The following is a 17,567-nucleotide window of genomic DNA, read 5'->3' on the forward strand; positions in this document are numbered from 1 at the left end:
GAAGAATACTGGGTATGGGCCCAGCTACTCACAGACTCAATGAATTAGCAGCTTCAGGAGGAGAGTGCTTTATGTAAACCCCCTCATCAAGCACAGAGAATTAGCTCCTCCCACACCTGCCTCTACAGTATAAACAGAAATAGATCCCAAATTCCATGTCTGCTTCCCTCCTCAACTCTTAGGCTGGAGTTGTCCGCCACACCCCTCTCCTCCTCCCTGACAGGCAAGGGAAGACATTGCCCCCATTTGGTGGGGGAAAGTCTCAAGTTCATAAGGCAAAGGCTGCCCAAGAGACAAGGGCACTGGCGTTGAGAAGCTGCAGTTCTTCCGGAAAGGTGTGTCCAGTGTCCTGATGTCACTGACACCCTGGAGGAGTGTCAGGGTGAGAACAGATGCCACCCTTCCCCAAGCCAGAACAAAGGAGCCCTCCCACCCCCACCTAGTCACCCCCACACACCGGTAGCTGTGGTGCTCTCTGTATCCAGAACGTCTCAGGCTGTTCCTGGCGGTAATCATGAGGCTATGAGGGAAGAGATACTGAGTAACTCCTGGTCTTTGCCTCTCTCATCTCAATTTCTGGATCGCTGCTTTCCCGCTGTTGGGCAGCACCCAGCTGTACAAGTAAGCTGAGCTGGGTTCTCACCTTTGTGGGGGCTGGAGGCCCTGTTTGTACCAGCTTCGCTCTGTAGTCATGGTGTGTTACTGACTCGGCTTCAAAGAGCTCCCTTGAAGGTTCTTGCTCTGCCTGCACCTCTTTACTATGTAGCCAGGGAGAGGTCAAGGCCAGGCCCGGTTTTCCCTTAGTCCCACCCTCCTCCCTCACTTTTCCCAGGCTCTCACCAGACCTGGTGGTACAAGAGCATCTCCAGCCTAGCTTCACGGTTCCCTGTGGGAGGACAGAAGCGGAGTTTGGTCAAGAAGCAGGTTCAGAAACAGAGTTGAGAAGGGAAATCTTAGGGTTTGCCTGTAGAGCCAGAACCAGTCCCACCAGAAAGTCCACCCCCCCCTTTTTTTCTGCCTACTGGGCTCTTTCTGGCCCCATCTCTCACGCTTCACACCTCGAAGTGGCTGACAGACATTTCTTGGGGGCCTGTATGAGTCTTTCTGGGTGGTGCTGGAAGACATGGGTGACTGAACTTGCGTGCTCAGCAGTCCCTGGTGTCCGTGTCGGAAGAAGTAACTCTCAGAACCATCTTGCAATCTTGGGATTTCATCCAAGCAGTTGGTGGATCTCTGCGGACCACATGTTCAGTGACTATGAGCTCCCTTCTCATTCTGCCCCTGGTCACAAACTATTGGCTCCTCTAGGAAACGGGGTGGGTGGGTGGGGATTGGCCTTCAGGAAAGGGGAGCAGGCCAAAACTTCATACCTCTTCCACCCAGTTGCGAAGGAGGCACTGGCCACGGGGCAGTGTTTTACAAAGCAACTCAGGTTTCCTTTCAGCCTCGGGGGGTTTCCATGGCCCTCGTACTCCAGGTTCTTTGACTTGTATATGTTCCCAGGGTTGTCGGTGCCGCTCACAGTAGCAGTACTGATTCCACCCAACACAAGGGAGCAGATCTGGCGGGATGCTTCTGAACCCTTGAGGAATGCTGGAGCTGACTTTTTGACTAGGTTCAGAGTCAGCAGGACAAGGCCCAGGGGCAGGAGCAGGAGCAGGTTCAGGGGCAGTAGCAGGTCCAGATGGAGGACCGGAGCCTTGGCCAGTACAACAAATGTGGCCAGGACCAGAGCCCAAACCCGAGCCAGGACTACAGCTGTGAACAGAGCTATGACCAGGATAAGAGGCAGGATCATGCTTTGAGTTGGGGTCTGTGGTACAGGGCTTCCGAGTTACATAAGAAATATAGAGGGGTTGATAGCCAAACCTCCCATGGCCTATCTGATGGGATCCAGGGCAAGCAGCCTCGAGACTTTCAGAAGAGGGCTCTGTGAGCACAGAATACGGCCTATGAGGCACTTCACGTAATACAGTTGGGACAGTCACAGCATCTACAGCAGACCTAGGACTGCTACCCGAAGAAGGAAGAGGTTCTGAAATGCTCTCTTGTCCTTCGGAGCTGGGCTGTACCTCTAAAGATCTGAAAGAAACAAATACGTCAAGGATATGAAAATCGCTGCGAAACTAGTGCGTTGACCTTCCTTGTTCTCCTGTCCATGGCTCTTACGGCGACGGAGACTCCTCGGTAGACTCGGTCTCCATTTTCAGACGCTGCTACCGGGTTGCCATGGAGACAGCAAACAAATCCAGGAGACTGCGCACAACTAGAGCTGGGCGGACCAAGGTGGAGGGTAGGGCAGTAGTAAACACTCCAGGGGCGTTAGCCTTAGATTTGGTGCTCTCCAGGTCTCAGCTCCATTGTGCCTCCCCTGGGCTTTCAGAGTTCCACTAGTCTGAACCCTCAGCTCCATGCTGACTCCATTCATTGTGACTAAGGCGACTTGTGGGGATGCACTAGAGACAAGTGCAGTTCATCAATATGAACTCTTGTTCGCTTGGTTCACTCCCTAAATTGGAGAGCAGTCTTTTTTTTTTTTTTTTTTTTTTTTTTTTTTTTCTTTTTCTTTTACAGTTTTAAGAATAAAAATGCATGAAGTGGGGTCCGAGAATGCAGCTCAGTGGTAGGAGTGGGTTCCATCCTCAGCATATAGAGTCAGTGATAACAGCAAAATGAAAGCGAATATGGCAGATAGATTTCTGTCTAGTCATCCAGGCAAATTTCTGCTGCTATTTTCTTTTCTTTTCTTTTTCTTTTTTCTAGAGGCCTGACCTGGAAGGAACCATTAGAAACTAGCAATCTGCCCTATGCACTCCTTTAATCCCTGACTAGGTCACAGGATCTTTTTATGCTGACCATGGTCAAGACAGGACATAGCTCTGAATCAATTTTCTTTCATCTTTGTGGTATAAATCTGTTACATATTTAAGACAGGAATGCAAAACTGAGGGGGAGTAAGTTTATTAATGCCACAGGATTTCTTTTCCCTTTTTCCACCTAAGCAACCAGGTCTGTGGTCCCGGGTCACCTGGCAGGTTAACCAGGTGGCCACTGCAGCTGTCGGCCTCCAAGGACGTGAATATGTAGGTGATACACGGACTGTGCGCCCATCTTCCCATCATTGACCACTGAAATGAGCTTGAGGTTAGGGGTCAATATCAGGAAAGGTCAAGGACTGAAGGTCACACTGGGAAATGGGGATTCATAGTGAGCACACCAAAGGACAAAAAAAAAAAAAAAAAAAAAAAAAATCACTCACCAAGTCGATACCCATCCTTCAGACCCTCAGCCTTCGCTATCTTCTTGGCCACAAGGAGTAAATGTCCTAGAAGCTACAGGGAGAGGAGAGGGACAGAGGTGGTTCCCTTCATAGCTTAATCCAGGGGTCCCCCCAGACAGGCCGCTGGCCCTGTTCTTCCCACCTGCTGGTCTTCTTCTTCAGCCTGGCTAATTCGAGGAATGGGCTTCTTAGGAATGACCAGAAAATGCACAGGAGCCTGAGGGGCCACATCACGGAACACTAGACACTGGGGGCAGTGACAGGTGAGAGATCACTGTTACTTCATCAGACCCAGTGGCACCTATGAAATTCTCAAGAGGGTTGGACCCTATGGGGGTCTTCACCTGCTGATCTTCATACAGAATGTCAGCTGGGAGGCTTCGGTCCAAAATCCGGGAGAAGATGGTTGGTGCTGCTCCTCCAGGAGCTGCTTTCTGGGCCTTGGCCACTTCATTCCCATCAGTCACACCTGCATTTCCCCGGACCTTCTGGGTGAACCCAAGGGAAAGAGCTGGCAGTAATTTTCCCCATAAACTTAGTTGGGGCTGGAAGAAGCTGGATTCTAAGAGTGTTTCTAACTTCATTCTCCTAAGAAGCTATTAGTGGTTTCACTTAGGGAAAGTCCCTGTATTTCAGAGCCTGAGTAGCAAAGGGTGGGTCAGATGATGGTAAGCCCGGTTACAGAACACACAGTACTATGAAGGATTTAGGAGTGCAATTGGTTCCTGCAAATGTGCTTAAAGAAATCCAGCACTGTACAGGTAAAAGGACCCAAAAATCTGTAATGCCACAGCACCTGGGATGGGGAGGCAGGAGGATCAGGAACTTGCCATTCTTAGCTACATAGGAACTTTTAGGCTACTGTGGGATACGTAAGACACTATCCCCAAAAGCAAACAAAACGACATTGAGGTCTCAGTTCCTATGCTACCATTAAACGCATCAGATAAGTCCCTGAGAGCTTCAAAGAATGGTTTGAGTTCCGTCCTAAGAGAGCTTGAAGCTCTTTACTGTTTCCACTTACTTCTACTATGCATTTTCTGATCTTTAAGCCATGTTTCTAAAATATGTTTGTCCTATCTGACATTGGCTGATCTCTCATTTGGGTGTCACATTTGATAACTTATTGTGCAGCTTTCCTGTTATACAGGCCAGGCTGCAGAAGCCCTGGTAATTTTGTTACCTCAGTCTCCTAAATGCCAGGATTTGCAAATGCAAGCATGTGACACTATGCTTGGCTTCTTACATTGGATTTTAATCCCAATAACTAGAATCAGCAGTTATGTAAGAATTCTAAGTGAACTCGGTTCTACCATAAGGGACAGGACATAAGACTATCCCAGTTTCCCTTCGGTTCAGAAGGCCGGAATCAGTGCGTTACACTGATGCGAAACTGGGATAAATCAAATCACTGCTGGAAAATGTGGAAGATGAAAGAGTAATGCTGGCGCTCATTGAGATCCGAGAACAGCCGGCTAACTCCCAGAGGGAGAGCTCACTTCCTGGAGGGGGCACGGCAGAGGCAGGCCAGAGCACGCCCAGGGCCATCATCATCATAAGCTCGGTCCCAACCGGGATGTCCCGGCTGTTCCGGGAAGTGGTCGCCGCCAGACCCCTTCTCGGTGACTTGACCGCAGAGTCCCTGATATTGACCCTTGGGAAAAGTTGTGGCTCTGCAAGGATGTGCGACGCGCGTGGCGGTCCCGGAAAGCGCCAGTGCCGGCAAGTCCCCCCTCTTCCCTCCTGCTGCTTCTCACCTGCGCCCCCCGGGGCCATGCGGCCGCCACGGTTCTGCGCGCAGTGCGCAAACCCACTGCCAGCAGCACGGCAGCAGCCATCTTCCCGCAGCCGGCCGCCTTGCACGCGCAGCCCTATTGGCGGCGTCTGGTTGGGGGCGGATCCTGCCGTGCAGCTCATTGGCTGCCTATGCCAAAACAGGCCCAGTTTTTGTTTAGTAGAGTGTAAATTCTTTTTCCATTGGATCCCTACTTAGTTTCGCTCTCAGATATATTCCCGCACCATTGGAAGAGCAAAATCTGGGGGTGGGATTTTTCCTAATGGGTTCAGGTTCACCAACTTAACCAAGCTTTAGTTGAGGCTCCTGAGTGGGTGGGACTTGCTCTTTTGAAGCCTGTTCCCCTTTAGCTCTGACCCCGGACTGGAAGAGGGCGGGGCCTCGCCACCTGCTGCACAAAAGGCTAATTGTAGCGCAGACCCTTCTCCGCACCGGCCAGGAGGGCGGGGTTCTGAGGACATTCGGCACTTATTGGTTCCAGAAGTCACACGGGCGGGGCTAAAAGCGAACTGGAACCAGTCTTTTTAATCTGTAGGGTAGGTACCTAACCATTTCAGTTCTTTAATCACTTAAAGATCTAAAGCATATTGTATGGAAGTATTTAAGTATTTTTTAGAAATTTCGGTCAGTTTGTTTTATGTTCTTGTCCCATTTACACCAATATTATGCAGTCAGTTTTCAGGGCATCTACCCCCACCCCTCCAAACAGGTGAGGATAGGAGCATCCTATGTATGTTGTACTATGCATGACAGTTTTTCCCCCTTCATAAGTGGTGTGTGGTGCCCTTAGTTCAGTAAGGCAGTGAGGCAAGTTTGCTTTGTATACATACAATTTTTTTTTTTAAATTATGTATGTGTCTGCCTGTGGGTTATGTGCATGTGAACGTGTCCATGGGAGGTAGAAGGCACAGGATGACCTGGAACTGGAGTTACAGGCAATTGGGACTCACCTGGTGGTGGTGCTGGTAGCTGATTTCCTGTGCTCCCCAAGAACAGTCTGTGCCCTTAACTGCTTAGCTAGCCATCTCTTCAGCACTTAGAGATTTATGTGTATGTGTGTGGGTGAATGTACAAGTCCGTGTGGGTGCCTGCAGAGTCCACAAGAAGGTATCAGAGATTCTGTAGAGCTGGAATTACATACAGGTTTGTTGTATACCACCAGATGTGAAGCAATTTTCAGCAATATAAGAGCAGCAAATACTCAAGCACTGAACCATCTCTCCATTTCTTTATATTTTGAAATAAGAAACACAGTATTCCACTTGAGGGTCAGAGGCACTCCTGAGTTCCAAGCCAGCTTGGTCTATGTAGCAAAATTCATATAATTTTGCCCTGGGGTTCTATCAATCTAGACTGCATCCCTTCCTTTGTGGAGACAGATAACCCTTTCTAATGATCAGGAAATGTAGGGTCACCTTGCCCCTGAGCCCTAGGAGTGAAAGCTGCCCCAGAGAAGGGCAAGAGGTCAGTGGAGCTAAGATGAGGATAGAAATCTAGGGGGCACAGAGCTGTCAAGCTGGATATTTTTTGGAGTTTTATGGAGTGCAGGGAACACAGGTTGTTCCTGTCATATATGTAGCAACTGAGGCCCAAAGAGGAAACATAGCATCACAAAGCCCACCAGTGTCTGTCCTACGCCATAAAATCACCTAGGGTGTTCCCTTACTCCCTGGCATTGACAATTTTGATGCAGACTACAGCTTCTTTATTCCAAACACTTGCCATCACCTACAACTGCTTTCTGAAAGGTGCATGGCATGCTCTGCAGACCCCATCCACTGCCTCCTGCGCTGCAGCCCGTGCCAACACACCTACTCCAGAACCTCACTAGAGATTTCTTGTTCCTATGAGAGCAGTTGTTTCCCAGCATCACTTCTCCCCATTGTAACAGCCCTTCACGTCTTCAGGACCCTCACTTTTGCCTTCTTTTCCTCACTATCCTGACACCATTCCATCAGCCCCATTGGCCTAAATAGTTTTGCCTCTCTAACCAGATTCTCACTTCCAACCACAACAAATCCTAAACTATGCGCCTGTTATGATTTTTCCTGGATTCCCCACCTTATCCTCCCTCAGTCTCCGTTCCCCACGAATCTTTCTCTTGCTTCACAGATAATATATAATGTCACCAGAGGGGAACCTCTAGGAGGTCCTCCTTTCTGCAGCTCACACTCCCTTCTTTGTCCAAGAAACGAAGTCTCTCTTCATCAGAGAAAATGCCTTCACCTCTGCATTAACCTCATCCCTGTTTCCTCCTTATCTGAGATCTTGTCTCATCAAGCATCTCTTCTCCCTTCTGCATCCTTCAAGATCTTTTTGTATATGCGCTTCTTCTCAAAAAGTTGTTTCCTTCATTTATAGCCTGGGTATTGTTTGATTTCTTTCTTCTACTTCTTACTCAAGCTCCTTGAAGAGACTCCTTCAAATTAATGGATATTTGGCATTTGCTTCCACCAAGCCAGTGTGAAACCACACTGTGTGAAACCACACTGTCCAAAGCTTCCAAATAACTACAATGTCTTTGCCTTATGGAACCCCAGCTACATCTGAAATCACTGGCTATTCTATTCTTCAGACATCCTCCCTCCTTGGCTTTCTTGAAGCTAGTCTAGTGTCAGGGCTGGCAGCTTGAATGTGGCCATGACAGAGGAAGATGGCTGGAGCAGCCTTCATTCTGCTTGGTGCTGTCTCTTGCCTATAGTTAGAGCTGACTCTAAATTGAGTCTTGACACTACCTGTCCCATATGGAGCCAGGTCAGATTCTACTGGCTTCCACTTTTATTGTTGATCTTGGCTAAGCTCAGAAAGGCCTGTGCCAGTTGTTGACAGTGTCTGTCCCTGGGGAGGGAAGAACAGAGGTGAGAGGGTCAGGTGTGGGGGTCAGGTTTAGGACCAGGCTGGAAGCTGCTTGGACCAGGGAGTTCAAGGGATCTAGGGTGGGAACTGGGCTGGCCAGAGACACCCTGCATCTGGAGGGCCTCAAGGTCAGAGTTGGTGAGGATGACATCTCGGAGGACAGGCATCTCTGCAAAAGGCACATAGTCTGCTCCTGGGGATGGAAAGCAGTGCAGGCACGGGATGTGGGGTGGGCTGGGGATGTAAGACCTGGAGAGGAGTTGGGGGAGGGTGGGAGTGCCTGCCTGCCCTTCTGATTATAGATACTGGCATGGTCCCCTGTCCCACGTTGTTCCCTCACCACAAGGTCTCCCTCCTCTTCGCCTGGTCTCCTCAGTCTCAAAGAAAGTCTCATGTTCCTCCCAGCGCCGGTCACAGGCAGCACAGAGGAAATTTGACTCAAAACAGTTGCAGCAACACCCTATGGCAAAGGTGCACCAAGAAGAATATAAGGGATTAATGGCATCCCCATGAGTTGACATGGTCTCACATCATCTTCATCTTAAATCTGCTTCTCCCTGCCCACGCTCCCCTTTGCACGAGAGGTTACCACGGTGCCTGCAGGGATGAGTTCCAGTGGCAGCATGTTCTTCATGAGTATGTTTACAACGACATTGGGCTCTCCAGGCTTTGGGATCGAAGGTAGCCCGTCTCTTAAGCCAGAACTCACCCACCTCCTCTGGGCGTGATGGGATGAAACAAAACATGAGGCACCTGCATTGGCTCACACTGCAGGGCACCGACAGATCTGGGAGGATGGGGATGGTGGAGAATTAGACCAGCACCTGGAAGAACCTGACCTCCCTATGCAGATCCATGTTCATCTCTCTGTCTCTCTCTCCAAGACATGAAAGAGTATACTAGCCCTTTCATACTTGACAAGTCTGGCAACTTCTTTCCTACCTGAGATGATCTGGTGTTCTTTCAACAAATGTCCACAAAAACACTTGGACTCATCTCCAATCCGGAAGCAGTCCCATAAGTAATGGGGGCAGCGCCAGCCAATGTAGAGACCTATATATTGAGGGATTAATAGGGAAGAATGAAAAAGAAAAAATCTTAAGCTCCCTGCAAGTGTTCTGATGGATCCCTGGATTGGGGTTGAGAACCCCCCCCCACCATACCCTGCCCACTAGGGAGCCCTGTCTCCGCTAGGGAGCCCTCACCTCTGGCCCTTACACTTATTAAAGTTTTATTATCCCAGAGTATGATTGTTTCCCTTCCTATCCCAGGATCCACACCATGTCTGTTAGTCTTGTTATGAGCACTTTCCTGCCAGCCTGGTCCCATAGCCCCATCAGCCCCAAAATAACACACAGAGACTCTATTAGTTATAAAGCTGTTAGCCAATGGCTAGAGCTTCTTAGTGGCTAGTTCTGTCTTAGCTGTTAACTCATTTCTATCAATCTAAGTGTTTCCATGTGGTCTTACTGGGGAGAGAGGGAGAGAAGGAGGAGAAGGGAGGGAGGGAGGGAAGGAGGGGGAGAGAGAGACAGAGAGTCCGGACCTCTTATTCCTCTCGTGGCCTACATCTTAACTCCTCTTTACTACCTCTCCCAGAATCCTCCTTGTCTCCTAGTACTGCCTATCTTGCTTTCCTATTTGTCAACAGTGCTTTATTCATTAACCAATAAGAGAAACATATTTACAGAATGACATCTCCCATCATCTCCTCTTTTCTGTCTAAAATAAAAAGGATTTTAACTTTAACATAGTAAAATATATATCAATAAAATATATATCAAAACAGTTATCAAATAAGAACTATTGTTAATATTTAATCCATTAACATTATCAAGAATTAAAGAAAATATTCTATCATTTATCCTATCTTTGTGAGTCTAAAGTCTTATATGTAACTTATCTTTAATCCTAACTAAGGAAAACTATAACCATAACTATGTCTTCAACTCCTTCAAAGACCACAGAAGGATAATTTATAAATTCTAGAAATGACAGAGACATCTTACTGCTTGGCCAGTCACCCAAAGTTCTTCTGTTTCATCTTCAGCCCATAGGCCATAGTGTGTCTGGCAGACTCCTCAGCAAAGCAGGAAACTTTAAACTGTTCGCCTGTGTTGACAGTTTGTCAGTTACTTTTTTCTGTGTGCTGTAGACTGTGGCAGACTCTTCCACGAAGCAGGAACCCTGTAGCAATGTCCAGTATCAGCAGTCACTTCCCTGTGGGTTCTGCACGTCTACTTTATAAAGCATTTAGTTAAACAGTCTAGACAAGAGAAGTATCTTGCCCAAGTGGCTAGTCTTGCCAAATTGGAAGCAAACTGCATAACGAGTTTCTTCGATGTCCATCTTTCTTTCTGATATAGTTGGTGTTTCCAGGAGCAGTTGTGTCTCATTGTTAAGAAAACCCTAAACCATTTAAAATGCCATATTCTGTAGGTCTTTGAAAGGTTTGAAGAACGCCTATTCAATTGAAATATATCTCTGTATATCTATAAAAACCTAACAAACCTAACTATAAGTTTTGACTATTATAGGTAACTATAATCTGTACTAAATTATACATTACATTTTTAAATGGGCTACATAAACACAATACTTCAACAAAAGGAGAAATATACATACCACAAAATTGACCTTAATTTTGTATCAATAAATGAAAATCCATTCCAAAACAAAGTATTCATTTCTATACCATAATCCCCTTTTTGCCTTTACAAGGGGGATTATCTTTAACCATATATAGCCATCCCCATTTAGGTAAAAACAAACATTTATAAACAATATTTGGGAATTTGGAATGCCATCTGCCATTGCAGTCTAAATAAGAAAAGCGAAGGTAGTGTTCTATTTTAGAGCAGGGAGATTATAGATGCCACTGAAGATGAACACAAGGCCCAGTGACTGTAAAATGTCTTACCTCCTCTCCTCTTCATGCTAGAGTCCAACCTTTCTGAAGTGTTTATGGAGAGCAAGAGAGAAGCTAACTGGTCAGGTGGATAGTTGGTGATAAGGACTGGCTCCCGAGGAGGACTATTAGTGAGGGACCCAGAGAAAAGGTGGGAGTTAGACAGAACTTGTGTCAAGAAGTGGGAGGAAGCCCGTCCTCTAACTCTCCAGGCTGACACCTCTGTCATCCCTTCTGTGTCCCAGTGTTATGTAATGAATGCCCTTTATGATCCTGAGAAGGGAGGCTGATGTCTGATGGCTTTCCAGAGATCAGGAGAAAGGGACAGGCCAGAAAGTCATGGCTGGAAGACCAAAAACAAAACAAAAAGTTTCAAGGAATGGAAAGGGAATATGGTCAGGAAAGTGAGGCTAGCATCCCCGAATGCAGGCACTAGCAGGTGGCTACAAGTTCCTGGTTTTAGCAGTGGGGTCTCAAAGACTCCAGCTCCATGGCAAGTCCTATCACAAGTCAAGGGCAGCGCTAAGAGGTGACAGGAGAACTGGACAGCACCTCCTGTTTATCATCTCATTCTTCATGAGAGCGGAGAGAATCCCAGTTTTTGTTCAGAATCTTGCTTGAGTCCCCCTGGGGGACTACAGCTGTAGGACTTATACCTGTTAGAGGCTTCAACAGAAAAGTCACCTCTTCTAAAAGTTGTCTCTGGCTTCCCCACAAGAGAAGGGTCTATATTTTCATCCATATCTCTAATCCTGCCATGAGAGAGATGTCAGAGAAGATAGGCTGTCTGACTGAAGACAAACAGTTCTATGCCTCAGCCAGGTGTTCTTGTCTTACCCATAGTGCATAAGGTTCTAAAACCTGTTCAGGTGTGGCTTTTGGCTTGGCTGTTTCGAGTGCCAGGACCCTGCGGTACCTGGAATGTTTGGTTGAGAGCACAGGGAGAAGCAACGTCACAATGGGTGGGTGGGAGCCAGGGCTCCACCAGAGGAGTTCTGAACTCTACAAAAGCTGAACACAGTGGTTGAGCAGCTGATGTGCAGACGTGAATCCGAGTTTGCCTCAAGATCAAAACTTGGCCGGCCTTAGCATGGATGTGGGAATCAGTGTCTAACATTCAGATGAAGAGTTTGAATAGAGGCTTGAAAGAATATCTCAGATTCTGTTCTCCTGTTCTGTTCTGTTCTGTTTTGTTCTGTTCTATTCTGTGTTCTTAAAGTGGAGAAACTGGCTTCTGGCTCAGGACTCCGTTTTGTGATTCCAAACTCTCCTCCTGTTAGGAGTGGACTAGGCAGGCAGAGATGTTATCTTGGATGCCATTCTGACTCGGCACAGCTGCATAGTCACGCTTGTAATCAACTCTTGATCTCTAGGTTTCCATACTGCATACAGCTGTCTTTACATGAGGGATGCATCTCCATCCTAGGTCTCTCCTGGGCTTCAGAGTCACAGGGCCATCTGTCTATTACATGCTCACCAGCATGTTCCATTAAACAGTTACCCAGTTTTCATCTCAAAGCCTCTCAACCTTTGTCTGTAGTTCACCAGGCTTGTATGTGCCCCACATCTGTTCTCACCTCACTCAGGCAAGCCAAAAGCCTAGATGATGTCACCCCAGGTATTTAACATTTGACGCTTACTCTACACACCCAGCAATCCTATACTCAGGTTTGCCTTGTCAGTGTTGCCTAGACCTCTCCATCTGTCTCTACTGTCACCCCATGACTTTTTGATTATTACCAGTGTTTCAGTGGAGTCTTCCTGTGTTCAATCTTGCCTTCTCCTGCCTACTCTACTGCCAGAGTGATCATTTAAAAGCACAAATCTGTTAGTTGTCCTATTTTAAAATATCTTGGTGATTCTCAGGTGCCCTTGGGATATAACTATGACTCCACATTGGCACAAAAATCCCTTCACAGTTCTCAATTTCCAGAGCTGAGTTAGTGTCCACCCCCACCAACATTCTTGTACAAGGCAAAACACTACAGTTCCCTAAGATTCTTTGGCTTGTCATATCTCTTTTATTTTACTTAAAATTTTATTTTGATAGGCTATTTTTATTATGTAGTCCAGGCTGGCCTGGAACTCACCATGTATACTGTGATAACCTCAAACTTGTGATCCTCCTGCCTCAGCCTTCCAAGTGCTGGGCTCATAGACACCATACCCTGATTGACTATCTTTTCTTACCCTCTCACAGATATTAGCTTTAGAAATCTTTTATCCCAGTGCTTATTATTAGTCTAGCACCCAACTGAGTACTTCTTTCCTCTGTCTCTGCAAGACTCTGGGCATAGCAATTTGTTGCCTAAATTATAATGGTCATTTTATCTATTGGCATTGCTTATTGGAGAACATGTTGTCTGAGGGATCTTTGTTATTTGTTTTGTTAAGGTGGGGTCTCACTATGTAATTGAGGGACAAGGTTTATCCATGAGACCTTTCTTGCCCTACTGCTTATACAACTACAACTCAACAGTTGGCATATAGTCGGTGCATAAAAACTGTTAAAAGAATTTTTAGAAAATCCTATAATTCAAATTTCTCTGCATATAACATATTCTTTGGGATTCTTGAGTCAATCTTCAACATCAGAAGGATACAGACTGCAAATATCTTTGTGTAGGATAGAGTACACAAAATAGTTGTTTAAGCAGGAAAACACACACATTTAAAGCAAAGAAGAAATACAGAGGTCTTGAAGAATGAGGAGTGGACAGGAGGATCTAAAAGACTAAAGAGGGGACTAGACAGAAGCTGTATTTGCAAGAAAAATGTAACAGTAATGGATGTAAATATAACTAAACAGAGATTTCATTGTCAGTGGAAACTCAGAAACAGAGATGAAGGGAGAGGGTCCCTGCATGGAAGTGGGGTTGGTAAATTACATGAAGGAGGATAAGAGTATAGGATTTTTTTAGTTGTACATAAAGGAGGATTTTTATAGTTGTCTTTCTATCTTAGTCCTGTTGATGTAGTTATACTTCCATCATAAGCAGAAGAGAAGTATGAAAGTTCTGAGCCAATATAGTGCTTTCTATTGGATTCATCTAGACAGTTCAGAATCATAGAGGATCAGAGTGGCCTTCCTACTGAGATTAATAATCCTTAAAATGGTGACATAAGTAGACATGCTTACATGCACTACCATGTGTTTACACAGCTCATCTGCACACTCATCACACAGATACAACTTCCACTCACAGGACTACCAAGAGTTCCTATTAGATATAGCTCAGTGGGTAATATGCTTGTCTAGCATACACAAAACCCCAGCACCATGAAAAACCAGCTATGATGGCACACACATGTAACCCCAGCACACAGGAAGTAGAAGTAGGAGGGTCAGAAGTTCAAGATCATCCTTCAAGGTCATCATTGACCTTGCCTCCTCCCGCTTTGCAGATGTGTCCACATTGGCCTGGGTGGAAAGCCCTGGAGAGGGGTGCTTTGGGAAATGCTCAGATTCGGGGGCCTGAGTCTGTGGGGCTTTATCAAAATAAAGTTTGAGGTTAGGCTCATGGCCTAGGTTACATGAGACCTTGTCTCAAAGGGGGGTTACTAATTCTGAGCTGGAACTTGAACTCAACAGGATTATAGGGCATATATCTCTTCTTTGATGGGGACCCTCAAGGGATTTAGATACTCATGTGGTCATGGATCTGTCATGCAGAAGTGACAGTCTTTAATGGAGTAAAAGGACCAAATCTTTTGCCATATTCATATGAGAACAAGGCTCCTAGAGACTGCCCAAGGTCCTGGGGCCACCTTTGCCCTAGGTTTGTTCTGGTATAGACTATCTGGGTGCTAGATATTGGGATGGCTCTCAATTCTTCTGTTGGTAATGATTTTAGTTACTTTAGTCCATCTATCTATTGCTACTTAAACTTTTATGAAATCTCCACTGTTTTCAGGCTAGGCCACCTGCTCCCCTTACAGATTCCAGGCAGATGACATGGCCATTTCCACATTGAAGGGGAAGGTTCCCAAATCTGTTGGACTGGAAGTTGTCCAGGGGGCTGTTACAGGTCTCTGGAAAGCTACTAGAGCACACCTGTCTGGATGGCCTTCAGGGCTGAATCCTTCTCCCATTGGAAAAGATTCTTCACTTGAGCACCAAATTTCTCTCTGTGCATTGCCTTAGCCACATCCACCAGCTCTGCCCGCTTAGCAGGGACCACTGGGCGGCTTGTGTAACCTGGGAATGGAGGGGCTGAGTAACCAGGGGGTCAGTGAAAGGACCTTAAAACTAAGAGGAACCATATGCAAGAGCAGCCCAGTCCCCCCACCTCTGGGTAAGTCAAGGACAGTGCAAGAGTCACAGGGACAGGGGAAATGCAGGGACAATTACCACTGACTCTTTTCTCCTTCTTCTTGCTTGCATGAGGCGTGGCTGCATGAGCAGTGACATCACTAGTCCCCACAATCAGCGCATCCTCTTCTGCCTCCTCCCGCTTTGAAGATGTGTCTACAGTGGCCTGGGTGGAAGGCCCTGGAGAGGGGTGCTTTAGGAAATGCTCAGATTCGGGGGCCTGAGTCAGTGGGGCTTTATCAAAAGAAAGCTTATAGGAAGACACAGAGATAGTGTTTGTTGGTGAGGACTGAAGAGGTGATTGTACCTTAGAGATAAGAATCTCATATGCACTGTTCTCTAAAGGAATCTCGGTGATGGCTTTTTCTAGAGAGGCCACAGACTGGGAAGACTTTGAAAGGCTTACAGAGACTTGGTCCTTTAAGGAATCCTGGGATGCTTTGGAAAGAAGCTTAGTGGTATATAACTGTAAAGGAGGTTCAGAGAGAGAAGAGTTCCAGAGGTCCTCAGAGGCTTCAGTATCAGGGTTCGGGGAAGCAGATGTCCCAAAGAGGGCTTCGAAGTCTGGAGGCTGTAAAGATGCCTGTGAGCTGGAGAGCTCCAAGGCAGTTTCAGGGCTAGTGGGTTCCTGCAAGTTTTCAGCAGAGGGGTCCTTTGAGGAAGATTTCTTTGCATCTTTGGTGGCTTGAGGATCTTCTGTGATCTCATTTGCTTCCATCTAGTGGTAGAATAAGGTACAGGCTTCATTAGGTTGAGGGTGGAGGGTCTCTAAGTCAGGGCAGAGTCCCAGGGTTCACAAATGTTACAGGATAAGAAAAAATTTACTAGTGCACCTAAGATATCAGAAGTAAGAAAGAATAATTCTGGGTTTCAGGGTGCAATGCCAGGAGTTTCATTCATGTGCCCTCACATGGCATACTATTGTAGGTTGGCAGAGAGCTCGAATTTAAAGATGGAAAGACAGAAGCTGCCAGAAGCCTATCAGTAGACTATGCCCCCAGAAGGGAGCCCCAACAAACTACTTGGCCAATCTAAGGGCAGAGTCTGGGTCATGTCTTAGGACCATGGAGTGCCAGAGTCTGAAGAAGAAGCCAGAGTTGGGGGTTGGCTTTGAGGTGTGCAGGAGAATGCCACAGGGCACACAGCAGGGCTGTCTATACTCTGCTTCTGTCCAGGCACACACATCCTCCCTTGGCCTCATTCATATTCAAGGCTTCCCAAGTACATGCTGTGTGTGCATTCTCATTTTCTCTGTCTGTCTCTGTCTCTCTCCCTTTTTTCCCCCTCTCCAGACAAGGTCTTACTATATAGCCCATGCTAGGTTTCTATGTAGCCCAAGCCCAAGCTGGTCTGAACTCCTTGTAGGTCTCCTGCCTCAGACTCTTGAGCATGATATTATAAAGGTGCATCTCTATGCCTGGCTACCATCAACTTCTAAATCCACACCGCTAACTCAGATCTCTTTATTCCCTTGTGCTTTTGGTGCTTCATGCCAGAAATTTTCAACTGGATGTTCTACAGGCTTCAGAAACTGACTTTGGAAATACATCTTCCAAACACTCCTTAGATGTATCATCTTCTCTGTATTCCCTCCACTTGGTTCATGTTCTTATGATTGTCTACCTGACTGTACAACAGCATTGCCTCTCCACTACCATATCCAATGTATTTCTCCACTCTGTCTTTCATTTATGAAACTTACATTTTATAAACAGCCTAAACCAACACTTTACTCAGGCACCACGCTGAGCATTGGGACCAGAGGAGCATGGGAAAAAGATAATGTGGCACACAGTGACAATATGAATGGCTTATCTCCAGGATGCTGTGGAAAGGGAGGATGCCTAATTTACACTAGGAAGATCCAAGAGGGGGCTCTCTTTCCCTTTCCAGCAAGATCTTTTGAACACACAACACATTGACTCAGACTAAAGGATTACACCCAAGTTTCTTGGCCCTGACATTCAAGGTCTGTTATGCTTACACCTGACCCTTTTGAATGCTAAGGACTGAGTGACAGCCTTTGTATGCTGACAAGTACTCTATCCCTGAGCTACACCCTCAACCTTTGGTCTTTTGAGACAGGGTCTCACTATATAGACTTGGCTAGCCTAGAATTTGCTGTGTAGACCAAACTGGCTTTGAGCTGGTATCAATTCTTCTGCCTCTGTTTCCACGTGGCCTTCCAAAACAGACTCTGCCATCACCTGCAAGTGATACCTGAGGATTCTTGTGTTTCATGGCTTCTTAATTCTCCCCATGCATCAGAGACAGTAGCTATCTTAAGATGCTATATCTTAATCTCATTAGAGAGATGGTTCAGCAGAGGACCTGCGTTCAGTTCCCAGAATCCATACAGCAGCTCACAATAGTCTGTAACTCGGGTATTAAGGGATCTATCTGGCCACCAGAGGCA

General features: G+C 46.5%; 3 protein-coding genes across 4 annotated transcripts; all 3 read right to left on the reverse strand.

Annotated features, from left to right (window-relative positions):
• Positions 1-52: 52 nt before the first annotated feature.
• Spag8 (sperm associated antigen 8) lies at positions 53-2,204 on the reverse strand. Its single transcript, XM_051187612.1, has 7 exons — positions 2,170-2,204; positions 1,371-2,118; positions 1,059-1,233; positions 841-886; positions 644-758; positions 458-520; positions 53-366 (listed from the first exon to the last, which is right to left on the reverse strand). The coding sequence occupies exons 1-7, from the start codon at positions 2,202-2,204 to the stop codon at positions 172-174; spliced, it is 1,377 nt and encodes a 458-aa protein (XP_051043569.1). The 3' UTR covers positions 53-171.
• A 741-nt stretch (positions 2,205-2,945) lies between these two features.
• On the reverse strand, positions 2,946-5,196 carry Hint2 (histidine triad nucleotide binding protein 2). 2 transcript variants are annotated; one of them, XM_051187671.1, is made up of 5 exons: positions 5,038-5,196; positions 3,625-3,765; positions 3,423-3,527; positions 3,260-3,332; positions 2,946-3,128 (listed from the first exon to the last, which is right to left on the reverse strand). In XM_051187671.1, exons 1-5 carry the CDS (start codon positions 5,116-5,118, stop codon positions 3,037-3,039), a joined length of 492 nt encoding a protein of 163 aa, XP_051043628.1. In that variant the 5' UTR covers positions 5,119-5,196; the 3' UTR covers positions 2,946-3,036. The 2 variants fall into 2 exon arrangements, with proteins under 2 accessions (XP_051043628.1, XP_051043629.1); XM_051187672.1 differs by having other exon boundaries at positions 2,946-3,138.
• A 2,639-nt stretch (positions 5,197-7,835) lies between these two features.
• Fam221b (family with sequence similarity 221 member B) lies at positions 7,836-15,869 on the reverse strand. Its single transcript, XM_051187613.1, has 6 exons — positions 15,191-15,869; positions 14,894-15,037; positions 8,874-8,984; positions 8,521-8,718; positions 8,272-8,391; positions 7,836-7,913 (listed from the first exon to the last, which is right to left on the reverse strand). Exons 1-6 carry the CDS (start codon positions 15,867-15,869, stop codon positions 7,876-7,878), a joined length of 1,290 nt encoding a protein of 429 aa, XP_051043570.1. The 3' UTR covers positions 7,836-7,875.
• Between the last annotated feature and the right edge of the window lie 1,698 nt (positions 15,870-17,567).

Source organism: Phodopus roborovskii, unplaced genomic scaffold (genome assembly GCF_943737965.1).
Source record: "Phodopus roborovskii unplaced genomic scaffold, PHOROB, whole genome shotgun sequence".
In the NCBI taxonomy this organism is placed as follows: domain Eukaryota; kingdom Metazoa; phylum Chordata; class Mammalia; order Rodentia; family Cricetidae; genus Phodopus; species Phodopus roborovskii.

Excerpts from the sequence above, each read along its gene's own strand:
- Fam221b (XM_051187613.1), bottom strand. The coding sequence starts at position 15,869 with ATGGAAGCAAATGAGATCACAGAAGATCCTCAAGCCACCAAAGATGCA. Across the intron at positions 15,038-15,190 it reads GAAGGAGAAAAGAGTCAGTG|GTTACACAAGCCGCCCAGTG; the intron begins GTAATTGTCCCT and ends CTCCATTCCCAG. Across the intron at positions 8,392-8,520 it reads TCATCCCTGCAGGCACCGTG|GGTGTTGCTGCAACTGTTTT; the intron begins GTAACCTCTCGT and ends CCTTTGCCATAG.
- Spag8 (XM_051187612.1), bottom strand. The coding sequence starts at position 2,204 with ATGGAGACCGAGTCTACCGAGGAGTCTCCGTCGCC. Across the intron at positions 887-1,058 it reads TGTCTGTCAGCCACTTCGAG|GGAACCGTGAAGCTAGGCTG; the intron begins GTGTGAAGCGTG and ends GTCCTCCCACAG. Across the intron at positions 759-840 it reads CTCTTGTACCACCAGGTCTG|TAAAGAGGTGCAGGCAGAGC; the intron begins GTGAGAGCCTGG and ends CTGGCTACATAG.
- Hint2 (XM_051187671.1), bottom strand. The coding sequence starts at position 5,118 with ATGGCTGCTGCCGTGCTGCTGGCAGTGGGTTTGCGCACTGCGCGCAGA. Across the intron at positions 3,766-5,037 it reads CATGGCCCCGGGGGGCGCAG|GTCCGGGGAAATGCAGGTGT; the intron begins GTGAGAAGCAGC and ends TTCACCCAGAAG. Across the intron at positions 3,333-3,422 it reads CTGAAGAAGAAGACCAGCAG|CTTCTAGGACATTTACTCCT; the intron begins GTGGGAAGAACA and ends CTCTCCCTGTAG.